A 15,755-nucleotide genomic window follows, 5' to 3' on the forward strand; every position below is an offset into this window, starting at 1 on the left:
CCCAACCACTTTAATCTGGATCTATGACTGGTGGAGTCATTTAAGAAAGTGACACGTCCAGCCACAGAGAGCAATGTTTATGGAGTGATGCATATTAGCATGAATCAAGCTTCTTTTTTTATTGTGAAGCTGTGTCATCTCCCTATATTGTCTTTAAACTCAGAAGCATATTGAAGCTCTTTTCAAAGAGGGTTTCTTCTCCAAGAGGAATGTGGTTGCCAGCTGCCAAACATTGTTTTGTTGTTGTTGTTATTTGTCAAGGTCTCTCTTTATGTTAATACCTTGGGTCTATAATCCTCACGGCCATTCTGATTTGCATATGCAATGATTGAAAAATGGTCCAAATCAAACTTAACTGAAGTTGAAATAATAAAGGTGCTTGCAATGAAGGGACATGGTTGTGAAGTAAGCCCCATGGTCTCAGCTCTGCCAGTTAATAAGCTGAGTGACAAAGAAAAAATCCCCTGATCTCTTTGGGTCTCAAATTTTTGCATTTTATAGAGAGGAACTGGTATCTGTTCCAGTCCGTGTACAGGTGTGATAAGAGTAAAATGAAATTATTGATGTGAAAGTATTAATATAAAGGATGTAAGAGCATTAACGATTAGATGAGATCCTGCTTCAGGCTGGAGTTTTGAGGTTAAGTGCTCAGCATTGGAACTGTAACTCCCTCCATTCCCTTGGAGTTGCGTGACCAGAACAAGTTATGTAGCTTCTCTGAGATCCACCTCACTTCTGTAAATCAGAGGCAGAGATAGCAACATCAGTATTTTGTGGGGATTCATTGGGATAATGTGTTTGGTGCCTCGCTCACAGAGGATGCAGGTCAGAGCACATGTCCTCAGTCTTCTCTCTTGGTTTCCTTTTCTTTCCAGTGGGTAATCATGAGGACTGAGATTACGATGAGGAAGTTTCTATTAATAATACAGAGATGCCAGCTACACATCAAGTGCTCACATAAATGTTTGCATCCTGCTGTTTGCTCAGCCATTCTTCATCAGTGCCACCCTCTCCTCCTTTCCTCATCCAAAGGCAACCTATTACAATTCAGTAGCTGAGGACAGATCGCTGGAATTTGGTACTTTGTTGAGGTACCAACCCACGAGGAGTGGGGTGTGGTGTGGTGAGGCAGGAAGATGAGAATTAGGGACCAATGTAGTCTGAGGGAGCGGGGGCCCCATATTCCACAGTCAGTGCTGTAACACTTGTGCTCGATGAGAGTTTACCGTGAGACCACAGGAGTCCTGGTCCCCCTCTGCTCTCTGCTCTCGCCCTGTGGTGGATTAGGGAGAAGTCGTCTTTAAAGGTATTTCTACTCAGATATGTGTAGGGAAGGGCACATGTATGGGGTTGTGGATATGAGTGTGAATAGACTCTTCATGGGGCAGATGATGGAAATCAGTGGGCATATATCTATAAACACATAATACAAATATTGCATATTTCACGAATCCTGTTCTTTTCTAAAGTCTAAGATTAGCTTCTATACCAAAAATAATTTTATGTGTTTAATTTTTAGAGGCAATGTGACAAAAAGTTCCTAAATAAATGATTTTTAAAATCAGAAACTGAAATACAGTTGTAGAGTAAGAGACATTAGTATGTTCCTTTAATTCTCTTAGAAGCCATGTATATATATTTTTTCTAATGATAAAGTTATATGTGCTCATTATTTTAGAATTCAGAATAGTATAAGGAAAAAAAACCTAACAGTCATATGATTGTTTCTTGTCCAGATAACATTCCCGAATTTATTTCAGTCTGACTGTAAATATATGCAAACATATTTACATCATTAATGTAACACTGAGTCTATGATTTTCTATTTTGCACTTCATGTTATATAATAGCCATTTCTCTTCATTAAGTATTATTTGTAGAGATTTTTAATAGATGAGGCTGAAATCAATGAATTTGTTATATATCATGACTTTTAATTTGGGGGGAAGGAGGTTTATAAGAGGAGCCTTAAGCCCAGGAATGCAAAGCTTTATAGGTACTTGGTACAACTTGACAAGTGATTTTTCAGAAATGTCTCTGCAGGTGCATTGCCACCTCTTTTGTTCTGCTCTTGAAGTGTCTGACCTTCAAAATATATGTGTGTATGTTTTTTCTTCCACTCATGTATTACTCCTGCTTCTCTTTTAGCATTAATTAATATATTACATTTAATGTCTGTGGTTCCAGAATGTTGTACCTCAAAAAATTGTAGAATATTTCTTATAAGCATCTTTACCTACAGATAATCCTATTTATTTATCTCTGTTTAATCACCGATTATACAAATAATGTGGACATAATGTGTTATCTAGAAGTGTTAGATCAATGAGTGAACATAGAAATAAATGACTCCTTGGCTCTTTTGCAACCTTTCATTCTGTGGAAGTATGTAAATCAAATAAATCCTTCAGGGAATTTCGATTATTGACATAACTGTGTATGTTATAGACAGAAATGAAAAAGTCCAGCTAATGTTAATTAGGTATTTACATCATAATGAATTTAATAATCTTCAAAGAGTGTCTGAGTTGTTGAAGGTGCCATGCTTTTATATTTTTATGTTTAGAAGTCTTTTTAACTGTTAACTGTTTTAGAGAGATCCTGAGTAACCTATTTCAACCTATTTCCTATCTATTTCAGGCATATTTTCTCTAGAGTGTTTCTATTTTGGAAGAATGGTATCATTTACTTTTTGTTTAATTTTTGAGTAATTTTTCTTTTTGTATAATTCATATTCTTCCCAATAAAGTTGGAATTCTTTTAGTTCAAATGAAACTTTAATTTGAAAGAATTTTAATTATTAATATGCCTATGTGCTTATAGAGAATTTATTAGATAATTATTGGAAATTAGCATGAAATTTTCAAAATTCATTAACAAAATATACCCATAGGGCTGCAATTTCTACTAATGGTGAAAATGAATCCTAATATGCATAAGAACATACAGCCGTCTCTGTGCCACTGTCTCCTCATACCAATTGTATTTTTATTTAGTGCTTCCTATTCATGTTTGAATTGTTTTATCTGCTTTTATCTAAGTTCTCCCTAAATAGTAGGCTTCTTCACTCCAAGACGAACATTCTTCTGTTCTGGTCATATTCTGAATAGATCCTAAATTTCACTGCTTATTTATCTACTTATTTACACAGTGCCAGACATTGTTGCAAGTAATTTGCAAGAATTAATTCAGTCAGTCCTCCCACAACCTTATTAGGCAGATACTATAATTAATCTATTTACTAGGTGAGGCAACTGAGGTTAGAAAATTTACCAGACTTTCCAGGGTCACACAACTAGTATGTGGAGGAGCTGGACTCAACCTCAGTAGCGCAAACACTACATTTTGTCATGCCATCAGAATCATTAATAAACATGAGACCAGAAACACATCTCCATGCAACACATCCCCTCTGCCCTGGAACACAACATTATGCCCACACAGCGCTGAGAGCTCTCCCAGGAGCATTTACAAAGCTCCAGTGACATGGTGCTTCACCTTGGGAAGTCCCTTCAACCACCTGGGCCTCAATCCCTTCTTTTCATGAAACGCTGACAAATACACCCACTTTGGGGGATTTGGTGAAGACACAGTGGGTTGATTGTGTTATTCAACAGCACAGCTTGTAACATACTGCTGAGAAGAGGGATGACCATAGAATATATTCCTCTTGTACCAACCCAATGTGTTGGCCTTTAACAATTCTGAGAGATAGCCAAATAGAAATGTTAGAGAGGTGCTTGTCTGTATGCTTTTATGTATATTTTATCAGTGTCCTCACCAACCTCTCAGCCATGTGAAGATTAGAAATCATCAACTGGAATGATGGGAGGCTACTGTGGCCATGCCCAGACCTCATGGGGAAGTGACATCTGAGAGCCTGAAATTAAGGCAGGAGGACAGGAAAACAGAACCCCAGGGCAAAGAGCTCCATCGGTGCTCACAAGGGTGATCTATGTCACTGACACAAGGTCACATTGTCTTGGGTCCCCTGTCTTAAACAGATAGACTTGAAAAATAATTTGACCATAAATCTATTAGGGATCAGCCTCATTTAGGGAAAATTTACTTAAGTGTAACACGTTTTCCCCGAGCAATGCTTTGTAAATGAGATGAGTACGATTACTAAGACAGGGCATGCCATTTGTTCATTCTTCATTCATTAAACTAATATTTACCAGTGCTAGGTACTAGGTAATCATACTGTGCTTGGTACTTAGAAAAGATGCTTCAGTGAACAAAATGGACAGAGATTTTAGTCATCAGAGTATATTCATGTATTTGTCTTTTATTGAACAGATTTTTATTGGGATGCTATGACGTGCCCAACACCACATGAGATAAGGGAGTAGAATAATTCATATAGTTTTTGGAGAACTCCTACATTACTGGAGATTGCTATTTGAGGTTACCTTAGGGTGTGAGTATGAGCTCATGTCTTGTTGATGGGACACCAGTGGAACTACTGTCTATAACTCTACAGTGTGAGGAACAGAGCCCCTTAGGCAGGAGACTTCCTTTGCAGTCATAGGGCCTGTCCACCTAGGCTGGGTTGAAGTATAATTGTGGTAACTTTTTTATGTAACAAACAAACAAGTGCCTGGTAATTACATATGCAATCCCTTTCATCTTATCCCTGCCAAATTTTAATCAGTACAGACCTTGAAGCAATAAGGCCAACAATCATGCTTCCCAGGGCCAGTTTCCAGCCCAGCTTCCCACTTCCACTAACTCAGGACTTTGCTTTCACCGTTTGCGTTTTCATCTTCCCTCTTTTATTGACTGGGTGTTGATTCTGGGACTTGCTGATAATTTTTTTAAGGTAAATCAGTGTCTGTCAATATAAATGAAAAACAATTAACTGTGTAATTGACTTAACTATTAATTTCTGTGTCTTATATTGAGAATCCAAACTCTCAACAATTTGGAGTAGTTACTTCCTTTTTCTGCCTCTGTGTGAAAATGGACTTAGAATTTACTCGTCTTAGGTCAATATGATAATAATCTTGTTTTTATTTTATTTAACTCTCAGGTTTGGTGATGGTTATACAGTCAAAGTTTGGCTCTGTAAGGAAGCAAATCAACATTGCACTGTTTCTGATCACTTGAAGCTTTATTTTCCAGGAATTCAGTTCAAGGTAGTGCAAATATCCTGTATTATTTCTTTGTTTTCAGCTAAAAAAGCTAATAAACGTACCTGTCTTTTTCTGTTTTTATTCTATGCTGTTATAAGATACTACTTGTTACCTTAGTCACATTGCAAAGTATAGACCCTGCCTCCCTACCAAAAATAGCATGGATAGCTGATATTGCTTGACCACTCTGAAGAGTGACAACCCTGCTTAATTGCTTGCTGGATTGGCCAGAGCAGCCTGTGATTACATATCACGCCTCTTATCTGTGGGCCTAAGTCCACTGCATAGCTCATCTTCTTCAGCATAGAAGATTGCAAAAGCTAATCTCTTCCATATATTTGCTGTAGGGTTTATAGGCTTGATGGTTTCCGCATTGCTTCACAGAAAGAGCCCTGTGCTTGAGATCCCAATCCTCTATGAACTTGCTATCATCAAGTATGGTCACTGAGCCTGCAGCATCTTCATTACCTGGGACCTCTTAGACGTGCAGAATCACAGGCCCCAACCTATTGAATGGGAATCTGCATTTTAACAAGGTGACCCAGCGATTCCTATGAACACTAAAGTTTGAGAAGCACTGTCTAAAAATCTCTTGGGTAACTGCCGGATGCTGGTTCATTATAACTTCTAGCAGGTTGTAGTCCATAAAGTAGTTATGTTCTATTTATTTCAATAACTGTCATTTAGTGAAATCCTACTATGACAGAAGCATGCTGTGTGAGACTGTCATTCATGCTCAATTATGACTCTGAGCTACTCTATAAAACAGATATAATTATCTCCATTGGCATACATGAAGACAAAGATCAGAGGTTTAAATGTCTTCCCAAGAGTTGCTCAGCTAATGATGAGAACAGTGAGAGACAAGCCCAAGTCCCAGTGTAAAACTCAGGGCTCCTCCATCCATCTCTCTTAGGCCATGTTAAATCACTACATTTCAAATATCTTTGGGCATCTTATGATTCCTTAAACAGGGCTTCCCCATGCTATTGCAAGGTTGGGGCATATCAGGGGGCAGAACAGCAATGCCACTCAGTTGAATGTCATTTGTCAAATATACCCTATGAAAAATTGTCATCGGGAGCAAGATGGCCAAATAGGAACAGCTCCAGTCTCCAACTCCCAGCGCAAGCGACACCGAAGACCCGTGATTTCTGCATTTTCTTTTTTTTTTTTTTTTGAGACGGAGTTTCGCTCTGTAGCCCAGGCTGGAGTGCGGTGGCCGGATCTCAGCTCACTGCAAGCTCCGCCTCCCGGGTTCACGCCATTCTCCGGCCTCAGCCTCCCGAGTAGCTGGGACTACAGGCGCCTGCCACCTCGCCCGGCTAGTTTTTTGTATTTCTTAGTAGAGACGGGGTTTCACCATGTTAGCCAGGATGGTCTCGATCTCCTGACCTGCATTTTCAACTGAAGTACTGGGTTCATCTCACAGGGGAGTGCCGGACGATCGGTGCTGGTCAGCTGCTGCAGCCCGACCAGCGAGAGCTGAAGCAGGGCGAGGCATTGCCTTACCTGGGAAGCGCAAGGGGGAAGGGAATCCCTTTTCCTAGCCAGGGGAACTGAGACACACAACACCTGGAAAATCGGGTAACTCCCACCCCAATACTGCGGGCTTTAAGCAAACAGGCACACCAGGAGATCATATCCCACACCTGGCCGGGAGGGTCCCACACCCACGGAGCCTCCCTCATTGCTAGCACAGCAGTCTGTGATCTACCAGCAAGGCAGCAGAGAGGCTGGGGGAGGGGAGCCCACCATTGCTGAGGCTTAAGTAGGTAAACAAAGCTGCTGGGAAGCTCGAACTGGGTGGAGCTCACAGCAGCTCAAGGAAACCTGCCTGTCTCTGTAGACTCCACCTCTGGGGACAGGGCACAGTAAACAATAACAAACTTGGCAGAAACCTCTGCAGACGCAAATGACTCTGTCTGACAGCTTTGAAGAGAGCAGTGGATCTCCCAACACGGAGGTTGAGATCTGAGAAGGGACAGACTCCCTGCTCAAGTGGGTCCCTGACCCCTGAGTAGCCTAATTGGGAGACATCCCCCACTAGGGGCAGTCTGACACTCCACACCTCACAGGGTGGAGTACACCCCTGAGAGGAAGCTTCCAAAGCAAGAATCAGACAGGTACACTCGCTGTTCAGAAATATTCTATCTTCTGCAGCCTCTGCTGCTGATACCCAGGCAAACAGGGTCTGGAGTGGACCTCAAGCAATCTCCAGCAGACCTACAGCTGAGGGTCCTGACTGTTAGAAGGAAAACTATCAAACAGGAAGGACACCTACACCAAAACCCCATCAGTACATCACCATCATCAAAGACCAGAGGCAGATAAAACCACAAAGATGGGGAAAAAGCAGGGCAGAAAAGCTGGAAATTCAAAAAATAAGAGTGCATCTCCCCCGGCAAAGGAGCGCAGCACATCGCCAGCAACGGATCAAAGCTGGACGGAGAATGACTTTGACGAGATGAGAGAAGAAGGCTTCAGTCCATCAAATTTCTCAGAGCTAAAGGAGGAATTACGTACCCAGCGCAAAGAAACTAAAAATCTTGAAAAAAAAGTGGAAGAATTGATGGCTAGAGTAATTAATGCAGAGAAGGTCCTAAACGAAATGAAAGAGATGAAAACCATGACACGAGAAATACGTGACAAATGCACAAGCTTCAGTAACCTACTCGATCAACTGGAAGAAAGAGTATCAGCGATTGAGGATCAAATGAATGAAATGAAGCGAGAAGAGAAACCAAAAGAAAAAAGAAGAAAAAGAAATGAACAAAGCCTGCAAGAAGTATGGGATTAAGTAAAAAGACCAAATCTACGTCTGATTGGGGTGCCTGAAAGTGAGGGGGAAAATGGAACCAAGTTGGAAAACACTCTTCAGGATATCATCCAGGAGAACTTCCCCAACCTAGTAGGGCAGGCCAACATTCAAATCCAGGAAATACAGAGAATGCCACAAAGAAACTCCTCGAGAAGAGCAACTCCAAGACACATAATTGCCAGATTCACCAAAGTTGAAATGAAGGAAAAAATCTTAAGGGCAGCCAGAGAGAAAGGTCGGGTTACCCACAAAGGGAAGCCCATCAGACTAACAGCAGATCTCTCGGCAGAAACTCTCCAAGCCAGAAGAGAGTGGGGGCCAATATTCAACATTCTTAAAGAAAACAATTTTCAACCCAGAATTTCATATCCAGCCAAACTAAGTTTCATAAGTGAAGGAGAAGTAAAATCCTTTACGGATAAGCAAATGCTTAGAGATTTTGTCACCACTAGGCCTGCCTTACAAGAGACCCTGAAGGAAGCACTCAACATGGAAAGGAACAACCGGTACCAGCCATTGCAAAAACATGCCAAAATGTAAAGACCATCGAGGCTAGGAAGAAACTGCATCAACTAACGAGCAAAATAACCAGTTAATATCATAATGGCAGGATCAAGTTCACACATAACAATCTTAACCTTAAATGTAAATGGACTAAATGCTCCAATTAAAAGACACAGACTGGCAAACTGGATAAAGAGTCAAGACCCATCAGTTTGCTGTATTCAGGAGACCCATCTCACACGCAGAGACATACATAGGCTCAAAATAAAGGGATGGAGGAAGATTTACCAAGCAAATGGAGAACAAAAAAAAGCGGCGGTTGCAATACTAGTCTCTGATAAAACAGACTTTGAATCATCAAAGATCAAAAGAGACTAAGAAGGCCATTACATAATGGTAAAGGGATCAAAAACAGGAAGAGCTAACTATCCTAAATATATAGGCACCCAATACAGGAGCACCCAGATTCATCAAGCAAGTCCTTAGAGACTTACAAAGAGACTTAGACTCCCATACAATAATAATGGGAGACTTCAACACTCCACTGTCAACATTAGACAGATCAACGAGACAGAAAGTTAACAAGGATATCCAGGAATTGAACTCATCTCTGCAGCAAGCAGACCTAATAGACATCTATAGAACTCTCCACCCCAAATCAACAGAATACACATTCTTCTCTGTACCACATCGTACTTACCCCAAAATCGACCACGTAATTGGAAGTAAAGCACTCCTCAGCAAATGTACAAGAACAGAAATTATAACAAACTGTCTCTCAGACCACAGTGCAATCAAACTAGAACTCAGGACTAAGAAACTCAATCAAAACCGCTCAACTACATGGAAACTGAACAACCTGCTCCTGAATGACTACTGGGTACATAACGAAATGAAGGCAGAAATAAAGATGTTCTTTGAAACCAATGAGAACAAAGATACAACATACCAGAATCTCTGGGACACATTTAAAGCAGTGTGTAGAGGGAAATGTATAGCACTAAATGCCCACAAGAGAAAGCAGGAAAGATCTAAAATTGACACTCTAACATCGCAATTAAAAGAACTAGAGAAGCAAGAGCAAACACATTCGAAAGCTAGCAGAAGGCAAGAAATAACTAAGATCAGAGCAGAACTGAAGGAGATAGAGACACAAAAAACCCTCCAAAAAATCAATGAATCCAGGAGTTGGTTTTTTGAAAAGATCAACAAAATTGGCAGACCACTAGCAAGACTAATAAAGAAGAAAAGAGAGAAGAATCAAATCGACGCAATTAAAAATGATAAAGGGGATATCACCACTGACCCCACAGAAATACAAACTACCATCAGAGAATACTATAAACACCTCTACGCAAATAAACTGGAAAATCTAGAAGAAATGGATAATTTCCTGGACACTTACACTCTTCCAAGACTAAACCAGGAAGAAGTTGAATCCCTGAATAGACCAATAGCAGGCTCTGAAATTGAGGCAATAATTAATAGCCTACCAAGCAAAAAAAGTCCAGGACCAGATGGATTCACAGCTGAATTCTACCAGAGGTACAAGGAGGAGTTGGTACCATTCCTTCTGAAACTATTCCAATCAATAGAAAAAGAGGGAATCCTCCCTAACTCATTTTATGAGGCCAACATCATCCTGATACCAAAGCCTGGCAGAGACACAACAAAAAAAGAGAATTTCAGACCAATATCCCTGATGAACATCGATGCAAAAATCCTCAATAAAATACTGGCAAACCGGATTCAGCAACACATCAAAAAGCTTATCCACCATGATCAAGTGGGCTTCATCCCTGGGATGCAAGGCTGGTTCAACATTCGCAAATCAATAAACATAATCTAGCATATAAACAGAACCAAAGACAAGAACCACATGATTATCTCAATTGATGAAGAAAAGGCTTTTGACAAAATTCAACAGCCCTTCATGCGAAAAACGCTCAATAAATTCGGTATTGATGGAACGTACCTCAAAATAATAAGAGCTATTTATGACAAACCCACAGCCAATATCATACTGAATGGGCAAAAACTGGAAACATTCCCTTTGAAAACTGGCACAAGACAGGGATGCCCTCTCTCACCACTCCTATTCAACATAGTGTTGGAAGTTCTGGCTAGGGCAATTAGGCAAGAGAAAGAAATCAAGGGTATTCAGTTAGGAAAAGAAGAAGTCAAACTGTCCCTGTTTGCAGATGACATGATTGTATATTTAGAAAACCCCATTGTCTCAGCCCAAAATCTCCTTAAGCTGATAAGCAACTTCAGCAAAGTCTCAGCATACAAAATTAATGTGCAAAAATCACAAGCATTCTTATACACCAGTAACAGACAAACAGAGAGCCAAATCAGGAATGAACTTCCATTCACAATTGCTTCAAAGAGAATCAAATACCTAGGAATCCAACTTACAAGGGATGTAAAGGACCTCTTCAAGGAGAACTACAAACCACTGCCCAGTGAAATCAAAGAGGACACAAACAAATGGAAGAACATAGCATGCTCATGGATAGGAAGAATCAATATCGTGAAAATGGCCATACTGCCCAAGGTAATTTATAGATTCAATGCCATCCCCATCAAGCTACCAATGACTTTCTTCACAGAATTGGAAAAAACTGCTTTAAAGTTCATATGGAACCAAAAAAGAGCCCGCATCTCCAAGACAATCCTAAGACAAAAGAACAAAGCTGGAGGCATCACGCTACCTGACTTCAAACTATACTACAAGGCTACAGTAACCAAAACAGCATGGTACTGGTACCAAAACAGACATATAGACCAATGGAACAGAACAGAGTCCTCAGAAATAATACCACACATCTACAGCCATCTGATCTTTGACAAACCTGAGAGAAACAAGAAATGGGGAAAGGATTCCCTATTTAATAATGGTGCTGGGAAAATTGGCTAGCCATAAGTAGAAAGCTGAAACTGGATCCTTTCCTTACTCCTTATACGAAAATTAATTCAAGATGGATTAGAGACTTAAATGTTAGACCTAATACCATAAAAATCCTAGAGGAAAACCTAGGTAGTAACATTCAGGACATAGGCATGGGCAAATACTTCATGTCTAAAACACCAAAAGCAACGGCAGCAAAAGCCAAAATTGACAAATGGGATCTCATTAAACTAAAGAGCTTCTGCACAGCAAAAGAAACTACCATCAGAGTGAACAGGCAACCTACAGAATGGGAGAAAATTTTTGCAATCTACTCATCTGACAAAGGGCTAATATCCAGAACCTACAAAGAACTCAAACAAATTTACAAGAAAAAAACAAACAACCCCATCCAAAAGTGGGCAAAGGATATGAACAGACATTTCTCAAAAGAAGACATTCATACAGCCAACAGACACATGAAAAAATGCTCATCATCACTGGCCATCAGAGAAATGCAAATCAAAACCACAATGAGATACCATCTCACACCAGTTAGAATGGCAATCATTAAAAAGTCAGGAAACAACAGGTGCTGGAGAGGATGTGGAGAAATAGGAACACTTTTACACTGTTGGTGGGATTGTAAACTAGTTCAACCATTATGGAAAACAGTATGGCGATTCCTCAAGGATCTAGAACTAGATGTACCATATGACCCAGCCATCCCATTACTGGGTATATACCCAAAGGATTATAAATTATGCTGCTATAAAGACACATGCACATGTATGTTTATTGCAGCACTATTCACAATAGCAAAGACTTGGAATCAACCCAAATGTCCATCAGTTACAGATTGGATTAAGAAAATGTGGCACATATACACCATGGAATACTATGCAGCCATAAAAAAGGATGAGTTTGTGTCCTTTGTAGGGACATGGATGCAGCTGGAAACCATCATTCTTAGCAAACTATCACAAGAACAGAAAACCAAACACCGCATGTTCTCACTCATAGGTGGGAACTGAACAATGAGATCACTTGGACTCAGGAAGGGGGACATCACACACCGGGGCCTATCATGGGGAGGGGGGAGGGGGGAGGGATTTCATTGGGAGTTATACCTGATGTAAATGATGAGTTGATGGGTGCAGCACAGCAACATGGCACAAGTATACATATGTAACAAACCTGCACGTTATGCACATGTACCCTACAACTTAAAGTATAATAACAATAAATAAATTTAAAAAAAAAAAAAGAAAAATTGTCATCAATTGGCATCCATTGGAGACTCACGAAATTATTTGTGTAGGTTGAGAAAACATAACTGAATTTATTTGCCAATTAAATGTAGTATGATCAATTTTGTTTAATAATGCTAATTATATGATACTTTTTTTTTTCTTTTGCTTTTAGGGACAGCACCTGAATTTGTTAGAATATCATGTGCCAAAAAGATGGGGATGCCTAGCTGACTTGTTCAAAGTTATAGAGAACAATAAAACCTTCTTGAATATTAAGCATTATACCATTAACCAAACCACTTTGGAGCAGGTATAGTATCTTGAATGATTCAGGAGGTTGCATTTTGGTCTTTTCATCAGACCTAATCTAGCCAATTTTAAAAGTAATCGAATTGCTTCAATTTATCACTTTATTCATTTCATCTTTTTAAATTTTATAAAATTAGGATAAGGATGGTGTCAGAAAGTTTGTTTATTGTATACCTTTCTACTTAAGATAGATATTCAGTAGAGTTTCAATTTGTTCATGATTATGTTGGGCATTCAACAAATTAAATCATGTCACGTTAACCTTCCTTTCTCCATCTTACTCACCCCCACAAGACTTGTCGGGGCAGCTCCACTGTAATCAAATGATAGCTAACTTCTGGGGAGACAAAAAGCATTTCATTTACCAAGAGTACCAGAAATATAAAAATACATCACAACATCTTTCTAAAGCCAGGCTTACAGTATTGAGAACTTCTAGGTGATTTATTATTATAATTATCTAGCAATATGAACGTTCTTAGAGTTGTGTCCTCAATGGATTTACATATTTATGTGATTTGGGAGGGAGTAGTATGAATTAATGATCTGTGGTTTTTAGGACAAGTTGGGCAGTGTTCTGAGACAAGGTCTTCTTTCTAGTAAGTGAGACCAAAAGTTTGTATTATAAGTAAAAAACATTTTTATGGTTTTTTTCAGGTATTTATTAATTTTGCTTCTGAGCAGCAGCAAACTCTACAATCTACTCTTGATCCATCCACTGACAGTCACCACACACATCACTTGCCCGTCTGATCACTAAAGGAGTTTCCGTAAGGAATAAAACCTTGTCTTTCATTACAATTAACGGTCAAGGATAAAACAAGCACGCGCACAACCAAGGAGCTGGGGCACACTCTCCAGGCAGTCAGATTACATTCTCTTGTTCATTTTCTATTTTGAATCTCCTTGTTAGCTAATAACCACCAAATGGAAAGGTTGTTCTTTCTGCAGACTTTTGGGGCGCTCCTCCAAGACATTTGTTCTTTTTACCATGCCAGATGGACACCAGCTTCTTTGTGACAAAGGCATGAATGATTTGACAGTGTCCAAACTGAGACATTCTGGAGCTGGAAAGGCTGTCACAGATTGTCCACTCTAAACATGTCACTTTTCTGTTAAGAAAACTGAGCCCCCCTACATGTTTTTAATGATTTTAATGTAAGCTTTCACTAATACTGATGACATTATATGGTATGATATTAAAGAATCACCAATTTTTTACATATAAAAGTTGTCTTTTTAAAAAAATAGGATTTGAAAAGCTCTTTTAGTATACACTTTAGCAAAATTAATTAAATTGAACTAGTTGCTTTGTATCAATTACAGCAGTTCTACCAGAATCTCCCAGGTTATAATTTATGAAGGTAGATAAACAAAATGTAGATGCATTTTCTTTTTCTTAATTTGGATGAATAATTACTGGTTTTTGTTACTCTAAGTCAGTGTTTTTCAAAGCGTAGTGGTCCCCATATTAGCTGCATTGCCATCTTCTGGGAGCTTGCAAGAAATGTACATTATCAGGATCCACTCCAGACCTAGTGAATCTCAAATTCTGGGACTTAAACAAGCAGATTCCAGTTTAAGAACCAATGATTTAAGGGAATATCTCGTTACCTCCTAGTTATACAAGCAAAATCAACATAGTACGTAGTCTTTTTCTTTTTTTTTTTTTTTTGAGATGGAGTCTTGCTGTCTCTCCCAGGCTGGAGTGCAGTGGCGCGATCTCAGCTCACCATTCTCCTGCCTCAGCCTCCTCAGCAGCTGGGACTACAGGCGCACATCGCCATGCCCGGCTAATTTTTTGTATTTTTGGTAGAGACGGGGTTTCACCATGTTAGCGAGGATGGTCTCCATCTCCTGACCTTGTGATCCACCCGCCTCCACCTCCCAAAGTGTTGGGATTACAGGCGTGAGCCAACGTGCCTGGCCATAGTTTATTTTAAAATATATTTTTAAAAGTTTTGTAAAAATTATGTCATTCTCAGAATTGTTGTCTTCAAAGCATTGTCAGATAGAGAGTGCTCAGATATGGCTCTTAAAGGCTATATACGTCTGATATTTTTCATCCTATAGTTAGTAAAATGCATAAATTCAATCCACTACTGAAATAGTTTCCAGTCAGACATTTCTGAGTTCAGACATTTCTCAACAATCTTTTAACAACATTTTTCTGAATCCTCAATAGAAAATCATATTAACCTTATTTTAAAATTTGGCCTTTTTCAACACTAACATTGAGTACCAGCAGCTTGTGATCAAAGGCATATACTTCCTTATGAGATTTTGTTACTAAAGCAAGATTTCATTAAATCTCTATTTCCTAAATATCATTCTATATAAGAGATATTTTTTAAATGGTAAGGATTAAGACAATCACAGATAGCTTTGTTGTGAGCAATTTTGATTCTCCTGTATCACATGAATTACATTTCCTTAAATAAATTACAGTTTATGGCCGTATGATTTATTCTCTAATTCTAACATAGTCTAGTTGTCAAAAGGAAATATGTAATCTTTTTATGACTGTTGAATCAATAAATACCAATTTGTGAAACATGAACTTGTTTAAACTGCAGTGAATAAATGAAATGTGCTTTAATTTAACGCGATTTTTGGAATGTAATTGTGCTTTTGCCAATATATTTTCTTGTATCTTTATTTGTGTCTTTAGGGATCCAATTTAATTTAGGTAAGCAGGAAATGAAGCTACTCCAAATCTTTTAAAGTTTGAAAGGTTAAAATTTAATTGAGTTTTGCTCTGCTATATTCTGCTCTTAGGGGTTCTTTCCTGGTTTTTGAACTGCTGTATTCTTGAAGTTTATGCTTCAAGGTATGCCTTTGAA

General features: G+C 39.1%; 1 protein-coding gene across 4 annotated transcripts in view; it reads left to right on the forward strand.

Moving 5' to 3' along the window:
* ABCA13 (ATP binding cassette subfamily A member 13) overlaps nucleotides 1-15,467 on the forward strand; it is a 504,903-nt gene extending 489,436 nt beyond the window's left edge. For all 4 annotated transcript variants that reach the window (XM_050785548.1, XM_050785549.1, XM_050785550.1 and 1 more), the window contains 3 exons: nucleotides 5,033-5,138; nucleotides 12,776-12,913; nucleotides 13,570-15,467. In XM_050785548.1, coding sequence (XP_050641505.1) covers nucleotides 5,033-5,138; nucleotides 12,776-12,913; nucleotides 13,570-13,665 — 340 coding nt within the window. In that variant the 3' untranslated portion in view covers nucleotides 13,666-15,467. The remainder of the gene's footprint in view (nucleotides 1-5,032; nucleotides 5,139-12,775; nucleotides 12,914-13,569) is intronic.
* The last annotated feature ends 288 nt before the right edge of the window (nucleotides 15,468-15,755 follow it).

The sequence above is a fragment of the Macaca thibetana genome, chromosome 3, assembly GCF_024542745.1.
Source record: "Macaca thibetana thibetana isolate TM-01 chromosome 3, ASM2454274v1, whole genome shotgun sequence".
NCBI lineage: Eukaryota > Metazoa > Chordata > Mammalia > Primates > Cercopithecidae > Macaca > Macaca thibetana.